This window comes from Notolabrus celidotus, chromosome 6 (genome assembly GCF_009762535.1).
Source record: "Notolabrus celidotus isolate fNotCel1 chromosome 6, fNotCel1.pri, whole genome shotgun sequence".
Classification (NCBI taxonomy): domain Eukaryota; kingdom Metazoa; phylum Chordata; class Actinopteri; order Labriformes; family Labridae; genus Notolabrus; species Notolabrus celidotus.
Window position 1 is genome coordinate 3,448,322 of NC_048277.1, and position 25,000 is coordinate 3,473,321.

Genomic DNA, 25,000 nt, shown 5'->3' on the forward strand with positions numbered 1-25,000 from the left:
AAATCCCCATACAAAAATACCTTGTTGGAAAATTTCAGAACAATTCTAGAAAAATGGAAAGTGAACGATTCTCAAATAAAAGTATTAAATATTAAAACAAATAAGGTCAATCTCTTTAAATTAGGGATGTCAATTTCAAGTATTTTCCGTGATCGATCTTTGGAAATGTTAATGATCAATTATCATTTAATCATTAAAAAAACATGAAAGTTTGCTATGTCAAAAATAATGCCAAATGCATTTTTTCCCTAAATCAAATTCTCCTTCACGACACAGTGTATATTACTGACGGTATTAAACAGCTACGGATCAGATTAGGGATGTACATTTTAAATATTTTCTGTGATCGATTTTTGTAAATGTTAACGTTCAATTATCGATTAATTGATTAAAAAACAAAACATTATTATTCTTACGTCAAAAACAAGGCCAAATACGTTGTTTTCCCCCTAAATTGTATTTTCTAAAGCAACAAAATGAATATAACTGACGGTATTGAATACTGGTACATGTTTGACACGCAGAATGTCAACGATCAGGCTCATAAAAGTATTCTACGCGGACATAGTCTTATAAAGTGAAGGCTGAGACTACTAACAGAGAAGTACTTCAGACTCACAGTGACTAGTTTTCTGTCTACTCGTTCTTATTGAGAAAAAATAAGCATGTGAACGTGGTCAGGTGTCAGCCGGGAGCGCAACCGGGTCATAATCAGTCCGGCGGCGGCGGAGAAAAAAAGTGCTCGTGGAGACCTGTCACTCAGCTGCAGCCCCCAGCTGAGCGTCTCTGCTGTGAGCAACACCTTCAGTCAGCTGATTCTGAAACATGCTTTAAACTTAAAACACCTCCACTCAGCGAGTGACGAGAGAGCAGCGCAAGAGACTTCATGATGTTGAACAAGCAGAGTGAAATGCAGATAGCGCCTTTTACTGTTTAAGAATAATATCCCAATACAAATTTTGTTGAATCAATTTTAATCCACCCTTATTTGTATTGATTTTTACCGTCTTGTGATATATCCTTACATCCCTAGACATCATAGATGCCACTGACTCAGAGCGCTGTGTTGCACTTTCTTACATGCCTCTAAGGCCTCCGTCTCTGTGGATCAGACCTTACCTAACATGCTCCTACCACACATGAACTCCTGACCTTCGCTCGATCGTTTCAGGACACTCAGGCTCTGATATTTTTCAAGAACGCACGTGCTTCACAGGAGATTATCAGGCGTCGGAAGCAGGCAGTGAGAGTGTGACGCAGTAAAGCTCAGCTCAATGAGAACGACTTCATTTCCTCCCCCACTCGCTCCCTGTGAGACTTCTACCAGCTGAGTTCACACATGAGCTTAACGGAAAACCGATTCGAACTCATTCTTGTGTTTACACATGGCCCCTTACAGCCTGGATGATGTCAGGAAATTGTCTGAGCTGCAGCATGTGTGAACAGGGCTTCTTTCTACATCTTAAATAGTTTGAAAATAATACAGCAAAATGTAAAGGATTTATCATTTGTGTTCTATTTTTTAAAATGATAAAAAAGTCTTCCCTCACTGGCTATTATTTGTAAACTTTATATATTTCTGATTATAAAAAGTTAGATTTTTATACTGATGATACAGTTAAATAAACGCCTCTCTCTCCCTCATCTGGAGTCACTAAGTGGTCTTGAGTTCAGAGTAGTGCCCAATGCAAACTGAATGATTTGTTGGCATTGGGCGCTAACATGATTCACTTCTTCAGGTCGAGGAGGATGACAGTTAAAGATGGTTTCCAGATTTTTTCTTTGACATTGAGATCAGTGAATGTGCTTCATCTCAGGGCTTTCAAAGTTATAACGATAATAAGGTGTTAAAGCTAGGGTTGGTAGTCACGGAAAACTTGCATGAATTTGAATGTAGCATTTCCTCAGGACTCCGTCTGACCCCTCCCCCCCTCCCCTCGGAGCTCCTCCAAAACGACGCCCCTGCTCACATGCACGAGCGCCGCTGATTCATGACCATGTGATGGTGACTGATTCAAAACCGGTCCTCAGCACATGGTTTGTGTTTTGCACTACGTCAACTCATGTCTCAGTCAGCGGTAAGAAAACACCAAAACATTCTCATAGTGAAAGTTAAAAACACAAACAAACATGGCTGCTGTTAGTACTCACAACTATCATGCTAGCATTATCCAGTTGTACCGGTGACACGATATCAGGAGAAAAGCTATTATACATATAGTACATCTACATTTTCTGTAAGACTTACTAAATGTCATTAATTCTTCTGCTTGTCAGAGCCCCCGTGGTGAGAGCTTTTTAGACTCTGATCCAGACTACAGTCCTGAGCAAAGCACCTCATCGGGTCAGAGGGGACAGGCCCGAGGTCGAGCGAGAGGGGCAGTCAGTAGAGTCAGGGGAAGCAGAGGCAGGGGACGGGGAGTACACGCCAGGGAAATGTACACGCAGGAGGCGGGCAGAACGGCAGGACGGGATTTGATTGGTTTCATCATTTGGCTCCTGATGGCAGGGATTGGTTGGTGTTTTCCCAGGTTTAATCCGGCTGTAGATAGCAGCTTTTTTTTACCTCTTTTTTAAGAACACATTATGTATTGATTGACATCAGGACAGAAAGATCATTTTAACCAGTATGACAAAAAGTAGATCTAAATCTGACTACCAACCCCAGCTTTAAGACAAATTATTTTAAATGCTGTTGACTGTTTTAGCGTGCGATTAAGAACACGTTTTGTGTTTGTGAAATCGGAAACTACCCAGGATAATTTTTTTCTGGACAGTAATTGACAGTTTTTTTGATTGTTGCAATAATAATAGACAAATTATGCATTTGTCCAATCCCACATTTTTAACAATTTTTCAAAACTTTTGAAAAAAAAATGTTTTTAAATATTTTTTGTGTTTTCAAAAAGCAGGTATAAATCACAGTATAGTTTTTCTGAACATATATGAACTAGAACAATCAATCAATCTTTATTTGTATCGCGCCAAACCACAACAAACATTATCTCAAGACTCCTACAAACAGAGCAGGTCTAGACCACTCTATGTTAAATGATCAGAGACCCAACACCAAGACAGGATAAGACTCAGTCTGACCCCACCTTAATCCACCATGAGCATTGCACCTCACAGTATTTAGCTAGTTACAGCGGAGAGGACAAACTTCCTTTAACAGGCAGAAACCTCGAGCAGAACCAGACTCATGTTAGACAGCCATCTGCCTCGACCGAGTTGGGTCTGGAAAGAGGGATAGAGGAGAATAAGAGAGAGAGGGAGCGCCTCCCTCCCCTCCCCCCTCCCACAAACCTGTTGTACAGTCTGAATGACGAGTAGAAGAATATAAAATATAATAAACACAGTGACAGCGACTACACAAATAATATCAACAGTAATGACCAACAGCTTTAAAACAATAATGATCATAATAGAAAATTAATAAAATACAATTCAAATAGATTAGGTAAAAATCAACAAACATGTACAAATAGTAATGTTCTGTACAGAACAGTTATTCAGGTACAAAGAGTTGCTATATATATATATATATAGTAGAAACTACTACTTAAAACAGCGGAAGGTAACTGCCCACTCACTAGTTATGTGGGTCCCACTATACTTGGGTTAGGTTCATGTTGGGCCTGTTTGCCGGGGGATGTTTCAAAACGAAATTTAAAAACTTTAAAAAATATCTCTTTAAGGTGCATTTAGAAGACATAAAACTGTGCGATTAAATGGGATGAATTGCAAGTTACGTATGGACAATCATGTGATAGATTCTAAAGAAATAATTAATTGTTAGACAGCTGATAGCTTCATAAATTGTAGATGTGAGTGATTGTTTTGCACCAACACCAGTGGATGGTGCATTCAGTGACCTCTGTATTTGCAGTTTCACTCAGTCTGACTAGCGTATGATTATTTTTGGTGGTGGTAAAGGAAAGTTGAACTCATTCGTTTGTTTTCTCTTTTTATTCCAGATAACAAAGAAAGGAAGAGCTGCAGTTGGACTTGAAATCAACACCAGCATCCTTGTTCATTGCTGCTCCCACCGTGCTGCCGCTCACCCACTGCTCTTACTGGCTGCTACCTCCAATTTTTAAAATGGCACATGTGTTCCTACTCTGGCAGTGCCACTGACCTTCACCCTGGACTTCACCATGGAGAGGAAACGTAGAAAGAAATTAATCTAGCTGCCCGGGCTGTTTGCAGTATGGACTCATTTTTGGAGCTCTGGACCTGAAATGCTCTGTCCTAACCACTGACTTGAACCAGGTTTTAGCTGCTCACCTTTATCTGAACCAGCACACCTGCTGCTGGAGTCCGGACGTTCCTGGTCAAACTGATGGTTTGTACTTCTTCACGACTCAAAATGCTCCTGCTTCCTGTGTGGGCTTCCATGTTGTTGGGGCTGCTGCTGGGCTTTCTGCCTCTTGTGGGCATGGAGCTGACGAGGGGAGCCAAATCTGACTCTGACCCCACCCTCAATTTAGAACCTCTGCCTTCATCATCCGGCTCCAACTGTTCCTCCCAGATTACCCTCAAACTGGAGTTCTCCTCCAAGGTGGTAGAGCACGGTAAGAAGAAACTGTTCATACGAGTCTTTATGCTTTAATTGTCTTAATAAGGTACGATGACTGGAACAACAAAGAGGCACATGAGTGACTTTAACCAATGTTAAACCTTCATGTTGTGATCAGACACAGTATGAATTGATGGGGCTTGTTAATCGTCCATCTCTTCAGAATAAGACAGATTTATATCACCTGAACTTCTCGTCGGATGTGTTGTAACCATAGACTGTCAGCCTTTTCCCATTGAACGGTTTTGAAGCCAAAAAAACCCGTCCCTGAGCGCTGCCATCTTATACATTTTTCTGCAGCCAGAGTCTGCGCAGTAGAGAATTTCTGTGTTGCCATGGTCATTTCTGTGTTGCCAATGGTAACGAGCTCTGCCCTACAGCGTAGCGTCACAAGATCATATGGAGTTTCTCTCTAATGGCTGGCACACATTATGGGATTCTTCAAACCTTCACACATTTAGAGAGCACACACTTGATGACAACAAAAGACAGATCGCACAAGATCTCTCTCTTCTGATCTTATAGTGTGTGGTGTGCACTACGGAGCACACCACACACTATAAGATCATTCTTCAGCAGAGAGTCAGGTTCTTCACACTCAATATTCCAAAACTTGCATAATAAAACGTGACTTCAGTGCAAATAATCATAGCAGACCAACAGGAAGAAGCAATGATTGTTTTCGGCCTCTTACCTTCTGAAAAAACACATAAAAGAAAAACGGTTTGAAAAAAAGTCATGGAGACGACAGGAATGTAGGCTGTATGCATTACAGCGTGAGTTGTATTCATTACAGCGGTGAGTTTTCGCCACCACCATGTTTTTGTTTGTTTGTACTTCCTCTTCCGTCAGTCAGCTGAGTCAGCTCACGTCTTGATTGGCTTTTGCTCCGGTACAAGTGAAGTTACACACTGTGCATGCTCGGCTCCTCTCAGAGCATCCCACACACACTACAGGATTTCTATTCGCAAGTATTAAACATGTTCATTATTTACGATCTCTCCTTCTGAGGCCTTCAGAGCAGCTCCGACCGGACAGAATCACTCTTAACACGCCCCACACCACAGGAACATCAGACACCATGTTGTTTGCAAACATCAGACAATCGGGCCTTTGCTGGCTTTGATTGTAAGGGGGAGATCGGGACAGAAATCAGCCCGATTATCCTGTAGTGTGTACCCACCTTAAGGTAGCTGTCAATCAAAGTGAATCCAGATGTAAAACCCCGTTTTTTTAACCTCTAATAACTGACGAAAAAGAAACTGTTCAGAAAAAAGAGGCCTTGAACACAAAACAGTCAAATACTAACTACATATCACCACAGCATACGGATGAGAGAAACATTTGTACGACTTGTATTTATTTTTTAAAGGGGACATATCACGCTTTTTTCATCAATATATATTGGTCTAAGAGGTCCCCAAAACATGTCTTTAAAGTTTATGCTCAAAAAAACACTTTGAAATCGGATTTTGGTCTGCCTGAAAAACCCTCTTCTTCAGCCCTCCTCAGAACACTCCGTTTTCTCTCTGACCACGCCCCCTCAGGAAGTGGATGTGCCTCGGCTGTCCAGCACGTTGATCTAATGTTTACATGTTGGCTGAATATACACGGCTGCTCAGAGATCGCGTTACTTCAACCCTCTGAATCTGATCCTGACGGAGAGGCGCCTGTAGCAGGACCTTTCTGAAGGATTGGTCACAGATTTAGTGTTTCTTGTTGTTTTATTTGTCAGTATGTAGAAGTGTGTCTTGGTACACAGCTACAGCTACAGCTATGAACATGTAGCTATGTGGCTTTGCTAATTAGCGCTAGCACTTATCCATGATAAATAAAAATCATCCACTAGATCTTCAAATCTGCAGACGTGGGGAGTAAAACCGACCTCTGCCAGAAAGGCAGCGGGACCTTTTCTGAAGGATTGGTCACAGATTTAGTGTTTCTTGTTGTTTTATTTGTCAGTATGTCGACGTGTGTGTCTTGCTACACAGCTACAGCTATGACATGTAGCTATGTAGCTATGCTAACTAGCGCTAGCACTTATCCATGATAAATAAAAATCATCCACTAGATCTTCAAATCTGCAGACGTGGGGAGTAAAACCGACCTCTGCCAGAAAGGCAGCAGGACCTTTTCTGAAGGATTGGTCACAGATTTAGTGTTTCTTGTTGTTTTATTTGTCAGTATGTCGACGTGTGTGTCTTGCTACACAGCTACAGCTATGACATGTAGCTATGTAGCTATGCTAACTAGCGCTAGCACTTATCCATGATAAATAAAAATCATCCACTATATCTTCAAATCTGCAGACGTGGGGAGTCAAACCGACCTTTGTGTTTATTAAGACAGCCTACAACTAGCATGCCTACCTCCTAAGCTCCTTGTTAGCACACATTTGTGCAGGTAATGAAAAACGGAGGGGGGATTCAGTATTATTTTATACAGTCTATGGGCTGAACAAGCTCCGAGCTCTGACTCCGTGACAGACCAGATATTGTTGTTACGTAACAAAAACACTGAAGTCTGAAACGGCTCGTTTCACACACATTTACAGAAAGGTGGAGAAATCAGAACAGGGGCAGAATGGATTTTTTTTCATTCTCGGGGGGTTTGTAGACATGCCAGGGACACATATTTCAGGTAGAGAACCATTAAAAAGTCAATTTTGCATGATATGTCACCTTTAAAGTTTGACCGCAGCCCCATTCAAATGAATGGGGGAGACAGAGTTTTTGACATATACTGCAGCCGGCCACCAGGGGGAGCAGTTTTTGTGGAAGCTTCACTTCCAGCTGAGCGAGCTGCACCCCTGGTTAGAACAAAGAGCTGGAACCTGTTAACCTTTTATTGGCACATATTCTGCTCTGACTGTTTGTCCAAATGTTGACCTCTCACCTTTCTGTCTCCACAGAGTACATTGTAGGATTTACAGGGTATTTCTCAGCCAAAGCTCGCAGCCTGTACATCAGCAGCGCCCTGAGGAACGGGGCCGAGGCGGTGGAGTGGCACATCGTTCCTCGGGAAAACCCAGCGTCCAACTTCCCCAGTGACTTTGAGCTGGTCCACTTAAGTCAACCTTCTCCCAGCAGTCTGAAGACTCTAGAGGACCACCCGTACATCAAAAGGGTGACGCCGCAACGCAAAGTGTTCCGCGTGCTCAAATACGTTCCCTGTAAGTCTGGACAAGATGTTCTAAAAAGTGAATAGCTGTGTTCTAAAGTCGGCATGTCCACCAAAGAAAGAATTATGTCTGTAAAGTCTCTTTGTTTGTTAAATCAGAGGACACAGTACTCCGGGCTTTGCTCTACACACTGTGTGTAGTAGTGAGAAAGGGTTGTGTATCTTCCTGTGAAAGTCAGGCCCTCTGAGGGGGGTGATGTCGGACAGGGAGTGTTGGTGTTGGGGGATGGAGAGAAGGACAGAGAACGTCTGTGTTTGCTCTCCCCAGGAGGGGCTCGGTGAGTTGGTCAGTGTGGTAGGGCCTGCCCGCCCATGTGTGGGGGGGAGGGGGGCCGTACTTGGCACTGGATGAAAGACTTCAGTGTGCCCCCAGCCCACAGACACAAGCAGGAACAAGATGAAGGCCATGTGTAGAGCATAAAGCCTTTTATGTCCGGGGCTTTCTGACCTGGAACAAGAAAGATTTAACTTTCAAATCCTGATCAAACGTTCAAAGATCTGAAACAGCATTTTCTTAAGCTAAAGACATTTGTTCTTCATGGTTGTTGTTGCCAACAGACGTGGGTGGCCATATTGTAGTGCCACAATTTATCAAGAACTTAAACACGTTCAATCGGGGGAAGCTAAAGGAAATACTGGAGAGCAAGTCTTGATATGTGTAGCTCATTAAGTGACCATATAGTTTGTTCAGTGAGGTGTGAGAACTTTCTCTGAGCATGAGTGATTGATATAAATGATTTACGTGCACTGTGTTCAGTGGAAGCAAACTGTCATTAATCAGCCTCTCTTGTTGCTCTTATTCTTGTCTTGATTAATACTGGGCCTATTTAAAGAGTGGGACACATTTGAAAGAATGTCCACATAACTCAAAGGTCATTATGTGAGCACATGAGGTGGCGGGAAATAGACTCGGGATATAGGGTTCACAAAAATGAGATGAGACGATATTCAACAGTGGTTTTAAGAAAACTTCATGATGAGTTATACGGCTGGAAAAACAAACGTTTATTCATCTCTAGTGAATCAATCAATCAATCTTTATTTATACAGCGCCAAATCCCAACAAATGTTCTCCTCAGACTCTTTCCAAACAGAGCAGGTCTAGACCGTACTCTATGTTCTATTATTAACAAAGACCCAACATCCAGACAGGATCAGATCCGGTCCCATCTTACAGACAGGACTCAGTCTGATCTCATCTTAATCCACCATGAGCAGAGCACTTTGTAGCATTTAGCGAGTTACAGTGGCAAGGACAAACTTCCTTTAACAGGCAGAAACCTCCAGCAGGACCAGACTCATGTTAGACACACATCTGCTGAGACTAGGATGTACATGTTTCAGTTTTTTCTGTGATTTTTGGAAATGTTAACGATCAATTATCTATTAATCAATAAAAAAAACATTGTTATTCTTACGTCAAAAACAATGCCAAATATGTATTTTTCCCCTGAATTATATTTTCCACAACAACAAAATGTATATAACTGACAGTATTGAATACGGATACATGTTTAACACTGATTATCAACGATCAGGCTCATAAAAAAAATCTCCATGGACATAGTCTTATAATGTGAAGACTCAGACTACTAACAGAAAAGTACTTCAGACTCACAGTGTCCAGTTTTCTGTCTACTCGTTCTTATTGAGAAAAATAAACGTGTACGCGGTCAGGCGGTTTTGTATCCACAGGTGGGGAAATGTCCTGTTTTAAAGTGGTCAACCATCCTGTCCGGGTCGTTGTTGGCAGCAGTTGCGTATTGATCCTCTTTTAAAAAGCGCTTGTGGAGACCTGACGCACAGCTGCAGCTGCCAGCTGAGCGTCTCTGCTGTGTGCAACACCTTTAACAGCTGATTCACATCAAACATGCTTTAATATCAAACACCTCCCTGATAGCTGAATGTTATATGAGACCACATGATGTTTGTTCCATGTGACAGAAAATGTAAAACAAAAATGTGTGTTTCGAGTAAGTTCTTAACAATCAATTAACCGATACTGGATTAATTGTTTACATCCCAAGCTGAGACCGTGTTGGAGAGAGAGAGATGATAGTGGTGAGATGGATAGTTGAGTTGTAGCAGCTGGAGTCTGGCAGGCAGTCTGTCAGAGATCCAAAGGAACCTACGAGACAATTGAGCTCAGGGACTCCAGAAAGCTCTATGGTTATTGTCTAGTCTTGTATGTGTCAATGAAAGTCACAGAATACAAATCATTGCAGCTTCATTTTCAAATGTTTAACTACTTCCTGACTCAGCATGAATCACTGAATTCAGTAAACACAGGAACAAAATGTAAGCACTGTCAGTGTCATCACTCTCATGTACAATCTGATTGTGCTTATGAAGACAGAGAGAAGTTTACTTCCTCACCCAAGCAGGACTCTCATCTTACAGAATGAAGAATTAGCATGCTAACTGAAACCAACGCTTTGGCTTCATTGTTTACCAATATGATGCTAACGGAAGCTAACGGTTTTACCTCAACTTATGGTCTATGGTGTCAACAAGCAGAAGCTAAATGTGTCTGAACTCTTTTCCACTGATTGATTTGACATGACGTGTGATCAGTTTGTCTCTGGTGTTGCTCATGATAGTGAAAGTTAATAACTGTCGTCAAGGGGTTTTGACCAATCAGAATCAAGCATCTTACACAACCAGAAACATTTTTAAAAAGCTGGGTAATAATAAGAAGGAAAAACCATGTGATATGAATGAATCTTGTTTGAAGTTTATTAACTCAACAACAAATATCGTCACGCTTTACTATTGCTTGATTCAGTGGCACCAGATCTTGTTACACCCCTACTCGTCCATGCAGTGACCACAGAGTGAGAGAGTTAATCAGGAGGAGTGATAGAGGACCTCACTTTTTGTCAGTGACATCATGATAATGTTTTCTTTCATAGTGAATCAGACTGTAATAAGATTGTTTGCATGAGGCTGTTGGATCACATCTCAGCAGGGAGGCATAATGAAGATTAGAGTGGAGAGAGAAAGAGGAACACAATGAGAGAAAACTGACTCACCCCGATGAGGAGGATTAGGTTAACAGAGACTGTGCTGTCTGGGAGAGGGGCTGCTCTGGTAGACAGCAGTAACAACTTCTATTGATTTACTGCAGCACTTGAAGAAGTGTGAATTAAGCAGTCTCATCAGTGAAGCCCTCTGGGAGTCCAAGTTGACTTTCCACTTAGAAAAAAAGAGAGGGATGATGTTACTGACTGAACCTGTACTCCACTAAATACAGAAGGTAGAAGACTTTCATTTCAATGACCTTTAACTCATCTGCTGTTGTTTTCTTTCTGTAGCACCTGAGCCTGCTGCACCCTGTAACACCACCCGTGGGGCTAAATGGCAATCGTGGCAATCATCCCGCACTTTCCGACGAACCAGCCTGTCACTGGGTTCAGGGTTCTGGCACGCCACCGGTCGCCACTCCAGCCGGCGTCTGCTACGGGCAATCCCCCGCCATGTCGCCCAGATCCTGCAGGCAGACGTGCTCTGGCAGATGGGACACACGGGTTAGACCTTTAACCTTTGACTTGAGGGGCAGGAAGTGGAAGGGGACTTACACTAACATCAAACTGACAAAGTCTTTGCTTGATGAATCAAACATTAAAGATTGCTCTTCTGTGAACCTGAACTTATTGGTGCAGTTTTTTTTTATGTGAACTCATTGGATCTTCTTCTTGTGTGTGCACAGGATCAGGTGTGAAGGTGGCGGTCTTTGATACAGGCCTGAGTGAGAAACATCCGCATTTTAAAAACGTAAAAGAGAGGACCAACTGGACAAATGAAAAGACTCTAGATGATGGTGAGGACGAAGAGTTGTTTTTATCATTTACTACTTTAACTTTGCCATCATCATCGTTACTAAGAGAGAGGATGATTAGGTGCTGATGTGTCTCTTGTCTTGTCTTCCAGGTCTGGGTCATGGCACTTTTGTAGCTGGAGTCATCGCCAGTATGAGAGAGTGTCAGGGCTTTGCCCCGGACTCAGAGCTGCACATCTTCAGAGTGTTCACCAACAACCAGGTACATTAAATAACCTCAAAGTTGTATAAATATGAATCCAGTAATGTGTTTGCTACAAGAGTTAAAGGGATAGTCAGTTCTTTGAGGGTTGTATGAGACACCTGTAGCCTCTCAGCCTCTTTATTGAGAAACCAGCTGATGAACTGAAACGTAAAGGCTATCAACAGCTGCAGATGAAGTCGGCTTTACCAACTACTTTAAATGATTTTAACAAAGTCTGTCCCAAACACTAAAATCAGTATAAGTGTAAACCCTGCTTAGAATTGACTTTGCTGTCAGAAAGTCACCTTTGTTTTTTAATTGTGTGCCGCGTTGGTAGTCACGGAAAACTAGCATGAATTTGAATGTAGCATGTCCTCAGGACTCCGTCTAACCCCTCCCCCCCTCCCCTCGGAGCTCCTCCAAAACAACGCCCCCGCTCGCATGCACAAGCGCCGCTGATTCACGACCATATGATGGTGACTGATTCAAAACTGGTCCTCAGCACATGGTTTGTGTTTTGCACTACGTCAACTCATGTCTCACTCAGCGGTAAGAAAACACCAAAACATTCTCATAGTGAAAGTTAAAAACACAAACAAACATGAAATGTACGCTCTGCAGGAGGCGGGCAGAACGGCAGGACAGGATTTGATTGGTTTCATCATTTGGCTCCTGATGGCAGGGATTGGTTGGTGTTCTCCCAGGTTTACTCCGGCTGTAGATAGCAGCTTTTATTACCTCTTTTTTAAGAACACATTATGTATTGATTACCATCAGGACATAATAATAATAATTTTAACCAGTATAACAAAAAGTGGATCTAAATCTGATTACCAACCCCAGCTTTAACACAAATGCTTTTAAATGCTGTTGACTGTTTTGGCGTGCTATTAATGACACGTTTTGTGTTTGTGAAATCGGAAACTACCCAGGATAATTTTCTGGACAGTATTTGACAGTTTTTTTGATTGTTGCAATTAGGGGTGAGCCCGACTAAGGATTTGCTTAGTCGAATCTGATTCATCAGATTTTGCCCATAGTGGATGAATAGTCGAATGATTGTTGTTTTTCCTTATTGATCCAAAGTCTGCATGATGGTGACCGCATGACAATATTACACATAACCCTTTACAATTAAGAGACTCATAGCTTAAAGTAAAAGGGACAACAGAATATTATAAGTATAAACTTAGATTTTTTAAATCTATATTGCAAAAACAACGAGGTGATGAAGGAGAGAAAATTCAAATAAGGCCACCATCCGTTAAACATGGAACAACGCTCCACTATAGAGAAAGGAATCAGGAGATATTTAAACAGTGTTCACACAGAGGAGAGCAGCACTGTGGAGGGTAGTTTGTCCAACTTAAGGCTAAACATTTGTATAATGTTCAAAATCAAACCTGAACCAGCTAAACGGTTTTTAAATCTCTTAACAGAACCTTTTAAAACAGTCTTTCATCGCGTCTTTGTCCGCTTGAGTCTTTTCAAATTGTACACGAGGAAAACCATCGTGTGTACGGGCAGAAGTGCGCTCCTTGCTTTGTTGACTGTAAATCCTGTCTTTGAGATATCCTCTCTGATGGTGTGGAGGTGGATGGGATGCTGTGGATTGTTTTTGACACATTATGTATTGATTACCATCGGGACATAAAGATCATTTTAACCAGCATAACAAAAAGTGGATCTAAATCTGACTACCAACCCCAGCTTTAAGGGAATAGTTTGTTATGTAAGGGATAGTGTATGGTTAGCAGGAAGTGATGGGAAATAAAATCTTGACAAGGTGAGACAAGACCCTGATGCGAAGTGTTTATTCCCCGGCTACTAACTTCAGATACAAACACGTTGTTAAAAACATTGATTAAAGATTATTTATTGATTTAAATGATTTATGTTTACAGTTTTTAAAAATAGTCCCAGATGGATTGGATGGCTGGATTCTTCTCTGCCTTTTTTGGTGGATTGAACATGAAACTGTCCTCATTCAGCTCTCCTTCTTCTCTGAGCTCTGAGGTTCACACACCTTTAAAAAGAAACTAATGTCACAACTTTGAACCCTGCTGCTATCATCACCACCGCTCATGGTTTAACTTTCTTTGTAGAGATCACTCACCTAAAGTTTCTCTCACCTGCTCCGCTCCTTCATCAGATTGATGGACAGGATCCAATATGGAAACATCTGTAGCCTGCTGATTTAGCATGCTAAATGAAGCTAACGTTTTAGCCACATTGTTTTCTAACAGAAGCTAAGCAGAAGCTAAATGTGTCTGAACTCTTTTCCTTGAATTGGTTTGACATGACATGTGATCAGCTTGTCTCTGGTGTTGCTCATGTAGTGAAAGTTAATATCTTACACAGCCTGAAGATCAGTAAGAAAGCTGGGTAATAATTTTGGGTTAAATGCTAAAAAACCACGTCATGTTAATTTATTAGAGCAGGGGGGGGTTGTCGTCCTCTCATCTGAATTTCTATAAGAATATGATAATTGCATTTACCAAAATCTGAACAATTTCTATTTTACTTTATACAAATGTGAAACTAGAGATTAAAACAAACTTAGTTAACTGTTCCTTTTGTTAATCTCATCCGGCAGTGTTATGAGCTCTAACATTGATTTAACAAAGCTCCTCTGCCTCCTCCTGTCACACTGGACCAAACACGACTGTATTAAAGCTGCACCAAACTGTGCTGCAGTCACACACACACACACACACACACACACACACACACACACACACACACACACACACACACACACACACACACACACACACACACACACACACAGCATTGTTGCGTCCTGCCAGCGCTCTCTTACTGATGCAATTTCACCTCCTGGAGGCCTCTGTTAATACCTCAAATGCCAGCTCAATGGCTCAGTCTTCACACTGTTCCACCTTCTACAGAGAGGTAGAGGGGCCACAGTCACCCTCTGAACTTTTACCTCACCTTGTTCTTTAAGTACAGTGAATTCAAACTTCTGTCCATCATGTCCGAGTTGAACATTAAGTTATTTGTTAAAGGATCTGGGTCACCTGATAGAAAAGTTGACCTGACGACAGAATAACCAGAAACTCCTCCCCATGAGTCGATGAGACCTCAAAATCTGTCACATGATCTATTTGAATTCCAATATTTGATATATTTGCATTCCCTCCCACTCCAGGTATCGTACACCTCGTGGTTCCTCGATGCTTTTAACTACGCCATCCTGAAGAAGATCGATGTTCTGAACCTCAGCATCGGGGGGCCGGACTTCATGGACCATCCCTTTGTTGATAAGGTGAAGAGACGGTCCTTGTGTAGAAACAGGGATGAGTTATGCTGTCTGAAAAAAGCTTGGTGATGTTTATGATCAAACTTAGAGAAGCTGGATGAGACCTGGTCTGCTCACAGTCAAATAAGTGATAGGTGTTACACGTCAACATAAATAATCTATGCTTTTTATTATATATAAGCTCACAGCTGTTACTAAACAACACTGCCTCAGAGGGACATCCTTGTAGTTTATACTGCCACATGCCACCTTCTCTCTCCAGCACGGCTTGGCAGGTAACCAAAGGTACTCATATAAAAGATACGTTACATCCTCTTCTCAGTTTGTTAATGAGCCGGTTCAGAAGCAGGTCACCTGTCATCAAAAGGAGGTCAGACCAGGAGAGTTCTGGGACAGAGACAAAGTATTTCACATGTTATATTTCAGGTAGCAGGAATGCTGAATGTTGAAGTATCTGATCAGGTTATTTAGTGAATTACATCCTGAACAGCAGGTGTGTAAATCAGCATATCATAAAGGTTTAAGGGTAGAGAGTAAAAGGAGAAGTCTGAATGATGAGAACAAAAGTAAAGCCTCTGAAAGTATTCTTCGAAAATGACTGAAGCCTACCAGAGTCAGCACTCCAGCTCTTTTTGTTCAGTGTGATGTTATTCCAGTCTGAGTAAAGAAGATCAGACCTTATAATCAAATGTAGCTCACTTCACAACAACTTAATCTTCATGTTTCATTGACAGGTCTGGGAGCTCACTGCCAACAGGGTGATCATGGTTTCTGCTATCGGTAACGATGGACCTCTGTATGGGTAAGCTAATCACTCTCACTTTTAAACAAAGGGACTTAGGTGCGCATCTTAACCAGTAGGCCAAGTCTGCACCCGCATCTTTAAATATTGTGACCTTCGATCATCTCATCTCTTCCTTTAAAGGTCTTTTGAAGTCTTAAACGAGCACATAAAGAAAAAGAGAAGGACTTGTTCTTAACTAAAGGAGTTTTTAAAGTGCTCTTCATCTCTGGTTCAGACATTATCGGTGGCTGCACACGGTGGGATGACACACGTTCAACATTTGCAACTCTTGGAGTTTATTTTTGCTTTTCCCAGTATTTAATATCCCGAGATTATTAAAAACGAGTGTGACAAAATATTGGTCTGGAATTTTGTATCAATATTTAACTTTGAAAATAATATTCAGCCTCATTCACCAACCTTTCTTAAAAAAAAATTTGTTCTTATAAGGTTTTTAAGAAGATTCTGAAACTCGCCAAAGTTTTCTTATCTGGGATTTATTCGTACCCAAGAACAAAATCCAAGAACACTCGGGAGCACTCTGTTGCACTCTGAGGGCTGACATGTCAGAGTGCAAGTATTGGGTATAGTGTTTTCCTTTATTTAGCACAGAGACAATTATAAATACATGATTTAAATGAAGTCCACTTTTATTTCAATCATGAAATGTTTGTTTTATATTGCAAAATGTTAAATTTACTGTCCAGATATAGATCTACAGACATGAAACATTAAATATTAACCTGATGTACAAGATGCCACAAGGGGGAAATGTACAGTGTCACAGCAGTAAAGTGGATAGTAAAAACAATAAAGAGCATACCAAAAGAAAGCTCTATCCCCCAGGTTCGGTGCTTGGTGTCAGTAGGTAGGGAGAGGAGGTGGGTGCTGTATGATCGGAGGTTATGGGAGGGGGTGTGGTGGTGGAGCAGGTCTGTAAGGTAAGAGGGGGCCTGGTTATGGAGGAGGATTTTAAAATGTATTTGCTGTTTGATAGGGAGCCAGTGGAGGTTTTGGAGGGGTGATGTGGTCACGGGAGCGGGTGTGGGTGAGCAGGCGGGCGGCAGAGTTCTGGATATATTGTAGTTTGTTGAGTTGTTTTGAAGGAAGGCTGTAGAAGATGCTATTACTGTAGTCGAGTCTGGAAGTGACAAAGGAGTGGATCAGGGTTTCAGCGGTGGAAAAGGAGAGAGATGGACAGAGACGGGCGATATGTTTCAGGTGGAAGAAGGCAGTTTTGGTGATGTGGTTGATGTGATGTTCCAGAGTGAGATGGGAGTCAAAAATAATACAGAGGTTGTGAACATGTGAGGACGGGGTGAGGGAAGCATTGTGGATAGAGAGGTTGGAGTTGTTGGTGGTTGTGGTGAGGGATTTGGGACCGATGATTAAGAGGTCAGATTTTTCACAGTTGAGTTGGAGGTAGTTTTTTGCATCCAGGATTTAATTTCGGTAAGGCAGTTGGTCAGGGTGGAGAGGGTTGGAGCAGTGATGGACTTGGTGTAGATGTAAAGTTGGATGTCGTCAGCGTAGCAGTGGAAGCGGAGACCGTGACCATGGATGATTTTACCGATTGGGAGAATGTAGAGAATAAAGAGGAGGGGACCAAGCACCGAACCCTGGGGGATGCCTTGGGACAGGGGAGCTGTGGGGAAGGTGCAGTTGTTGATGTTGATGAATTGGTGGAACGCATACTGCACATGTTTAGGAGTGAGAAACTTACAAGGATGCGGCATTCATGAATTTAAGAACACAGGTGGAACAATTCTGCCGTTTAAAAACACGTCATGAATCTGACGTAGACTTTAGAAATTAGGGAAACCTCTGAAGCGGATGTTGGTGAATGAAGCGTATTGTCACTACCACTGACTATAATACATAGGAAACCATAAATATGATATCATGATTGACGTCCTGGCACATTTTGAGGAGTATTTTATTCAGCCTTCATGAAAACAGGTACGTTGGAATAGAGGTTGTATAGCTAAATTTTCTATGACTTATATATAGCATACAAAGGACAAAAGGACAGACGGTCTCTCGTGTTTGAGTGCTGACATGTAACTGCAGATTGTTCCATCAAGTCTCGCAAATGAAGTAAAGTAAGCTCCTCTTCCTCAGCACTCTGAACAACCCAGCAGACCAGATGGATGTGATCGGGGTCGGAGGGATCGACTTTGAGGACAACATTGCCCGGTTTTCCTCCAGAGGCATGACCACCTGGGTGAGGAACTCTAGAGACTCACACTCAGCCCGACACAGACACACAAATCACATCCTTTATCAGTTTCCGAGGAGACATCTACCTCAGAGACCGGCCCTCTGCTGCAGGAGTTAGTCAACCATAATGTAAGCTCCTGATCCCTCATCCACATCCAATCAACCTTTCTTACGTGCACACACACACACACACACACACACACACACACACACACACACACACACACACACACACACACACACACACACACACACACACACACACACACACACACTCCTCTTTTTTATCAGTCAGAGCCCAAAGCAGACATCTGATAAAGGCTCCACTCTCAAATCAAGTCAGTCTCCGTGGCCCCCTCAGCCACCGTCAGCCAGACACCACAAGGCCGGAGGAACAGGAGTCCCTCTAACGTAGACTCAGACCTCAGAGCAGGAGACATCAAACATATTTCAAAGTTAACTTCATTTCTTCCACCTCCCTCTCTTCTTTTTCTCTTCTAAGTTCAGTTATTATTCCTGCTTTCTTCTTCCTTCCTCCAATCACAGTGACATTTATTGAAAGAACGTTATCAGTGCCTAAAGTATATTCTAACAGAGCAGAGTTTTAAAGTAGCTGCAGACTGACAAAGTGTGACTCCGTGATGATGTATAGGGTTGGGGAACATTTAAATGTAATCGATTCTGGTTCTTGTTGATTCCTGATTCTGATCTGCGTAGGTACAAGAGCTACGCGGACCTCCGGAGTAGGCTACACCGTCGATTCGACGCAGAAGTATAAATCAGGCTTTAGGCTCTGAAAAGTGAACTGACGACTGTGACAAGGATTTTTTACTTCATTAAACATTTCTTTCTCATATAGAGATCAACAAGGAAAATTAAAAACTAAAGCAATTATTTAAATAAATTAATTTAAAATATGACAAAACACATTAGAATATGAACTAATAATATTAATAATATCCACATACTGTTTCAAAGATGAGGAGACTTTCCTCCTTTTCCTCCTCATTCATATGGCTCTACACAGGGTGTAAAATGAACACCCTCCAAGCGCCAATAGAGGGTAAAAATTTAGTTTCACATCTGTTTCTGAAGCGCTGTTTTGAGGCCAATCGTCGGTGGGAGCCATATTGCTGCTGTCGAGCGATTGTGATGATTGGGATTTGAGCCTCCTCGCCAACAGCTACAGTGTTCCCACCTGTCAATCAAGTCAGCTGTGCCTCTCATTGGAAGACTCGTAATCTTGATATCTTCGAAATTGCTGGGTTAGAAAAAAATTCACCCCCCGTACAGTGTGTGCCGATCGAGAAATGAGCTATCCAGACTACACGTTTTTTGTACCAGGCCAATAAACGTGTTTATTTCTGCTGTAAAGATCGTCTTCTTTGAATTGGTGTGTATGTAGTTTCCGGTACTTCCGGAGTCAGCCTCAAGCGGATCTTCAATGAACTGCAGATTTTAGCACTTCCGCATTGGACTCATATTTTTAGACTGGAAGTTGCCACTTGGTTCTGACAGATGAGAAAAACTTTCCGTGGACTGCAGAATTCTCACTGAGGTTTAATCCTGAAAGATTTACGACGCTGTTAGGAACTGAAATGCACGTGCCTTACATAGACTGTAAATAAAAATGGACAGCGTTGCTCCGCCTCTTCCCGTTGTACAGTTCTGAAGCTAAAAAATCCCGCTCCTGGGCGCCGCCATTGTGCAGCCAGAGCCTGTGAAGCCACTGTAACAAGCTCCGCCCTACAGTGTAACGTCACAAGACGCTGTGTGCCCTTTGAAGTTTCCCTCTACGGCGGCTGTGAATCAAAGGAAACCCGGAAGTAAAACCCCGTTTTTTGAACTCTAATAACTAACGAAAAAGAAACTTTTCAGGAAAAAGAGGCCTTGGACACAAAACAGTCAAATACTAACTACATATCACCACAGCATACGGAAGGGAGAAACATTCGTACGACGTGTATTTATTTTTTAAAGGTTGACAGATTTTTTCACCTATACTGCAGCCAGCCACCAGGGGGCAGACACACTGCTGAAAGCTTCACCACCAGGGCCGTATCCGGCACGCTTGGTGCCTTATCAAATCCACGAATCTCCGAAATTTTGAACCACGGTACCCGAGACTGATGTTGTGGGGACAGAGAGATGAACCTTCACAAACTTTTTAAGTTTGTATTAAAACACTTTTTCATGTAGAATCCTACATCTGAATCTAAAATTCTGAATAAATACATCTGAACAAGAAGGATAACAATTATTAATAGACATAAATAAAGGTGCCTAAGCCAGTGTGCAGATGAACATAATAATAATATCTGATGTTTGCCTTTGTTCTATAAAAACATGAGGTCGTACAAAACACCATTTAAAGAAATCTGGCATACCTCACAAAGTACACTCTAAAGGGCCAAACCTTCAGTAGATATTGGCTGTAGGGTACCTTTCTATGCTTTTCCAGTTAGTCAGTTAGCTCTGTCTTAATCTGACCCATCTTTTATCTCTGTATGTGCAGGAGCTTCCAGGAGGCTATGGCAGGGTAAAGCCTGACATTGTCACCTACGGATCTGGAGTCCGGGGATCAGGGATGAAGGAGGGATGTCGCTCTCTCTCTGGCACCAGTGTGGCCTCCCCTGTGGTGGCTGGAGCCGTCACTCTCCTGGCCAGGTAAGCTTTATAAATTACAATATGTTTTCATTACTTGCTCTGTTTTATGGACACACTGGCCATATATTGCAGCTTTAGGTTCCAGACATACTTATTCCTGAAAACATACATCACATGACCGTTCATGTTCACTGCAATTGTGTATGCTGCTGTAAACTGTAGCACACAAACAGGTACTGGTTCTCTGACCCTAAACTGCCTCCCATGTGAGGCTGATGACTCTGCTGCCTCCTGCCCGTTAAAGCAACGGTAGCTTTATAAAATGCAGAATTATGAGCAACACACAGAGCAACCCCTTTAATTCTTTATTTATGTTGAGTTTAATGCCCTAAGTAAAAGGCAGACTTGTGATTTTTACTTTCCTCCAGTAAACAGTTAAATTATAGAGGTGTTGCAAATCACATTAGGACTGGGGGACTGATAAGACCCGATCAGAAACCTGTGTGAGGGTGTCTGCGTTAGTGTTACCAGTGTCTAAGCTGCACATTCAAAAGTTTGAAGGGTTAATGAATGCAGGATTACTGTAACTCAACTCATTTATATTTATAGATCATCTTTCATACATTCAAGCATGCAGCCCAAAGTGCTTCACAAAAGAACAGAGTGACAGAAAACAACAGAAAGAGGTAAAAATATACTAAGACTCAAACAAGAAAGAGGATAGAAAAATGAAATACAAAAAATAAAATAATTACATTACTTATAATAAAGTAATTACGATAAAATCAATCAAATAAAATCAGATAAGTTCCAGACAAATCAATCAAATAATTAAAATAAAATCAATACAATAAAATCAGGTAAATACCAGAGAAAAATAACATAAAGATAAAACAACATAAAATAAGATAGATTCAAATAAATAACAATGATGCTAAAACAGTGGTAATAATGGTTATTATGCAGTCCAGGGCTAAAAATAAATGATTCCACATTAACAGCCAGATTAAAATGGTAAGTCTTCAGTTTACTTTTGAGAACACACAGAGAGCTCGCTGTATGTAGAAGCAGTGTGTAGAAGCATGATATTTGCTCTTCAGAGACTGTTTGGAATAATGATTACGTAAAAATCAAGCTATATATAGATTTTTAACATTTAAACTTGAAGTATTTAAAATGTAAAGCAGCCAAAACTGTGTGCTCTAAGTTGTATTCTGTAATAAGGACATAAAAACTTCTCTTTTGAACTTTGAAGGTTGCATTTTAATGATCTAAATGCTGAGCTGCGGAGCTCCTGTCGCCTTTTCCTGGTTTGACAGGTAGCTGCACCAGAGTTAGCTGTGTGCTAATTTGCATCTGTAATCCCTGAGCAGGAGACAACTGTTAGAAACAACAGTACATCATAAAAACAGCTACACAACAGGATTGTCTGAGTGACATTAATGAGAAAAACTCAATGCCCTACACTTTGAATCAAACTACATAGTGAGCATAACCACTACACAGCCTGTACCTCCCACACTGACATGGACAGTAGGATCTGAAAGCACTGCTGCTGTTCCAGCCGGCCTCAGAGGAAGTTGACATCAGAGGTTTCTCGTCTCTTGTGCTGTAATCCTCCGTGAACAGGCAGGTTTATGTGTCCCCGAGGAAGGAGGCGTGTCTCAGATTAATGTCGGGTATTATTCTCAGCCTGTCGATATCCTGCCTCACATGCTGAAAGCCTCCTTGATGTATAACTGTTGTTGAAATCAGACACCTCTCCCTTCACTGATGGTCGTGTACTTCAAAGCAAGTTCAACCAACACCCTGACTTTCTTTTGTTAAAGTTAGCTCCAGTTACAGATATCAGGTATGAGTTCTAGCTCAGGCTTTATGCTTCAGGCTGTGTGCATGCTATGTTACCTCAGCAGAGAGCCTGTACTGCCTACAGAGAACATAGCCAGGTAGTACTCAAGGAAAGGAAGACACTTTAAAGCTGATTTAAAGCGGACACTCTGAACACAACCTGGTCTGAGCGAAACCTGGATCGGACCCTTCCCCCCTACTGTTCCCCATCTCTGTTGTGAACAAAGTGCTAGTGAATCTAACCCAGCCCCCTTCTCTATCCTACAGCACGGTCCTGAACAGGGAGCTGGTGAACCCGGCGTCTATGAAGCAGGCTCTGATCGCCTCCGCCCGTAGGCTGCCAGGGGTCAACATGTTCGAGCAGGGCCATGGGAAGCTGGACCTGATCAGAGCCTACCAGATCCTCAACAGTTATAGACCCCAGGCCAGGTAGACAGCATCCTGAATGAGCACTGAGGATCACAGCCACACTGATCGTATCAGGACTCATAGGTCCCATAAGTATTGTGTCCACATGCTTATAGACAGAAATTAAGGTGCATTTCGACCAAGAGTTCCAGGGTCTTTAAGCCCTCAGAACTACTTTACCCTGAACTAAACGGTTCCTGTGCCCCCATTGTTGTCTGTGTTTCAACCGCGGGCTGAAGTCCCGGGTAGATTGTGTAAATCAGGCCAGTGATGGATGGAGAAAAAATAAAGTAAATGCACTACACCACCAGACCAGTAGAGGGCAGTAAAACAAAGACGAATGCCATTCATCACAGATAACACCATAGAAGCAGACAGACAGGCAGGTATCATTATGAGCAACACAACAGTGAGCCTGTTAGCATGAAGAGACTCAGCTGGTCTGTTTTAGATGGTGCTATATTTCATCACAGATGGATTCACTGAATCAACACGTGAGAGGAGACAAGCGCGAGTAGCAAAGACGTTTCAACACGGCTTTAAAATCCTTTTGAACTCAAAAAGCCGTGGCAGAGATCGGACGGTGTTCTGTTTTAAACAGCGACCCTGTTAACTGGAGACTTTCAGCCAGATACATCCCTCATAAACATCTTTAGACGATCATTAAATATTTGATGAGGATATTTTGAAATCTTAATAAAAACGAAACTAGTTTGCATCATAGACTGTACATGAAATGGACAGCGTTGCTCCGCCTTTTCCAGTTGTACAGTTTTGAAGCCAAAAAACCCTGTTCCAATGCGCAGCCATTGTTCAGCCAGAGTCTGCGCTGTAGAGAATTTCTGTGGTTGCCACGGTAATTTCTGTGTCGGCACGGTAACAAGCTTCGCCCTAAAATCTGGCGTCACAAGATCATATGGAGTTTCCCTTTACAGTAGCTGTCAAATAAAGCAAACCCGGAAGTAAAACCCCGTTTTTTAACCTCTAATAACTGACGAAAAAGAAACTGTTCAGAAAAAAGAGGCCTTGAACACAAAACAGTCAAATAATAACTACATATCACCACAGCATACGGATGTGAGAAACATTCGTACCACGTGTATTTATTTTTTTAAATTTGACTGCAGCCCCATTCAAATGAATGGGGGAGACAGAGTTTTTGACCTATACTGCAGCCAGCCACCAGGGGGCAGACGCTTTGGTGGAAGCTTCACTTCCAGCCGAGCAAGCTGCACCCCTGGTTTGCATTCCCAGGAAATCCCTCTGTGTTTCAACAGCTGTGTAAACTCCACAAACTCTGACAAGTTCAGCTGAAGGTCTCCAGTTTACAGGGTCACTTTTAAAACCATAACACCGGGAGAGACGCATTCACGGTGGGCTGAGAGAAGACTACTGTTACAAGCTGCTAAATCAAGAGAATCACAGCTTCTTCTTTTGAAAAGTACACACACATACAAAAAAGATAGAACAAATCAAAACTAATGAAAGAAAGAGAAATCAAGTGAATCACAGATGTGTGTGATGTTATTGTGTTAATCTACCAATCAGACACGTTCAGCATTGCAGGCCCTGCCCCCCAAAAGTCCTGGCGCCTATGAAAAGTACTACTAGGGGGGAGATTAACTACGAAAAGCACGTAGTTCAGGGGTAAAGTCCCTCACAAAGAGACCAGGCCAGTACTGCTGCAGCCGTCTCTCTACAGGAAGGGTTCAAAGAGCTCAAAGAGGCAGAATCACAGTCATCATTTGGAGGAGTACTTCACTGAACATCTCAATCACTCCACGATTACGGGCGTACAGGGAGGCTCTTCAAAGTGAAACATCAAGTGAAGTGGGTTATTCTCAATAGGTGGTTTCAGAAATGTATTAGGACTTAATATACTGGACTCAACTAAACCTTAAAGCCCTTACATTAACACCTGCTGTATCACACTGAAATATATCAGCAGTATTACCTCTTACTGTCAGTGTAACGTGCCCACCAAATAACCACTCTGATGGGTTCATGTTGTATTTTGATCTCTGTCCTTAATCCTGATGAATCATCTCAAAGCCTGAAGAATTTGGGCTCAG

At 42.0% G+C, this 25,000-nt stretch overlaps 1 protein-coding gene across 1 annotated transcript in view; it reads left to right on the plus strand.

Annotated features, from left to right (window-relative positions):
* Window positions 1-25,000, plus strand: part of mbtps1 (membrane-bound transcription factor peptidase, site 1) — a 45,735-nt gene that overhangs the window by 9,926 nt on the left and 10,809 nt on the right. Inside the window, exons 2-11 of the mRNA XM_034685602.1 lie at window positions 3,978-4,574; window positions 7,491-7,751; window positions 11,074-11,286; window positions 11,469-11,579; window positions 11,690-11,799; window positions 14,951-15,067; window positions 15,796-15,863; window positions 17,967-18,069; window positions 20,581-20,732; window positions 22,788-22,949. Coding sequence (XP_034541493.1) covers window positions 4,343-4,574; window positions 7,491-7,751; window positions 11,074-11,286; window positions 11,469-11,579; window positions 11,690-11,799; window positions 14,951-15,067; window positions 15,796-15,863; window positions 17,967-18,069; window positions 20,581-20,732; window positions 22,788-22,949 — 1,529 coding nt within the window. The 5' untranslated portion in view covers window positions 3,978-4,342. The remainder of the gene's footprint in view (window positions 1-3,977; window positions 4,575-7,490; window positions 7,752-11,073; window positions 11,287-11,468; window positions 11,580-11,689; window positions 11,800-14,950; window positions 15,068-15,795; window positions 15,864-17,966; window positions 18,070-20,580; window positions 20,733-22,787; window positions 22,950-25,000) is intronic.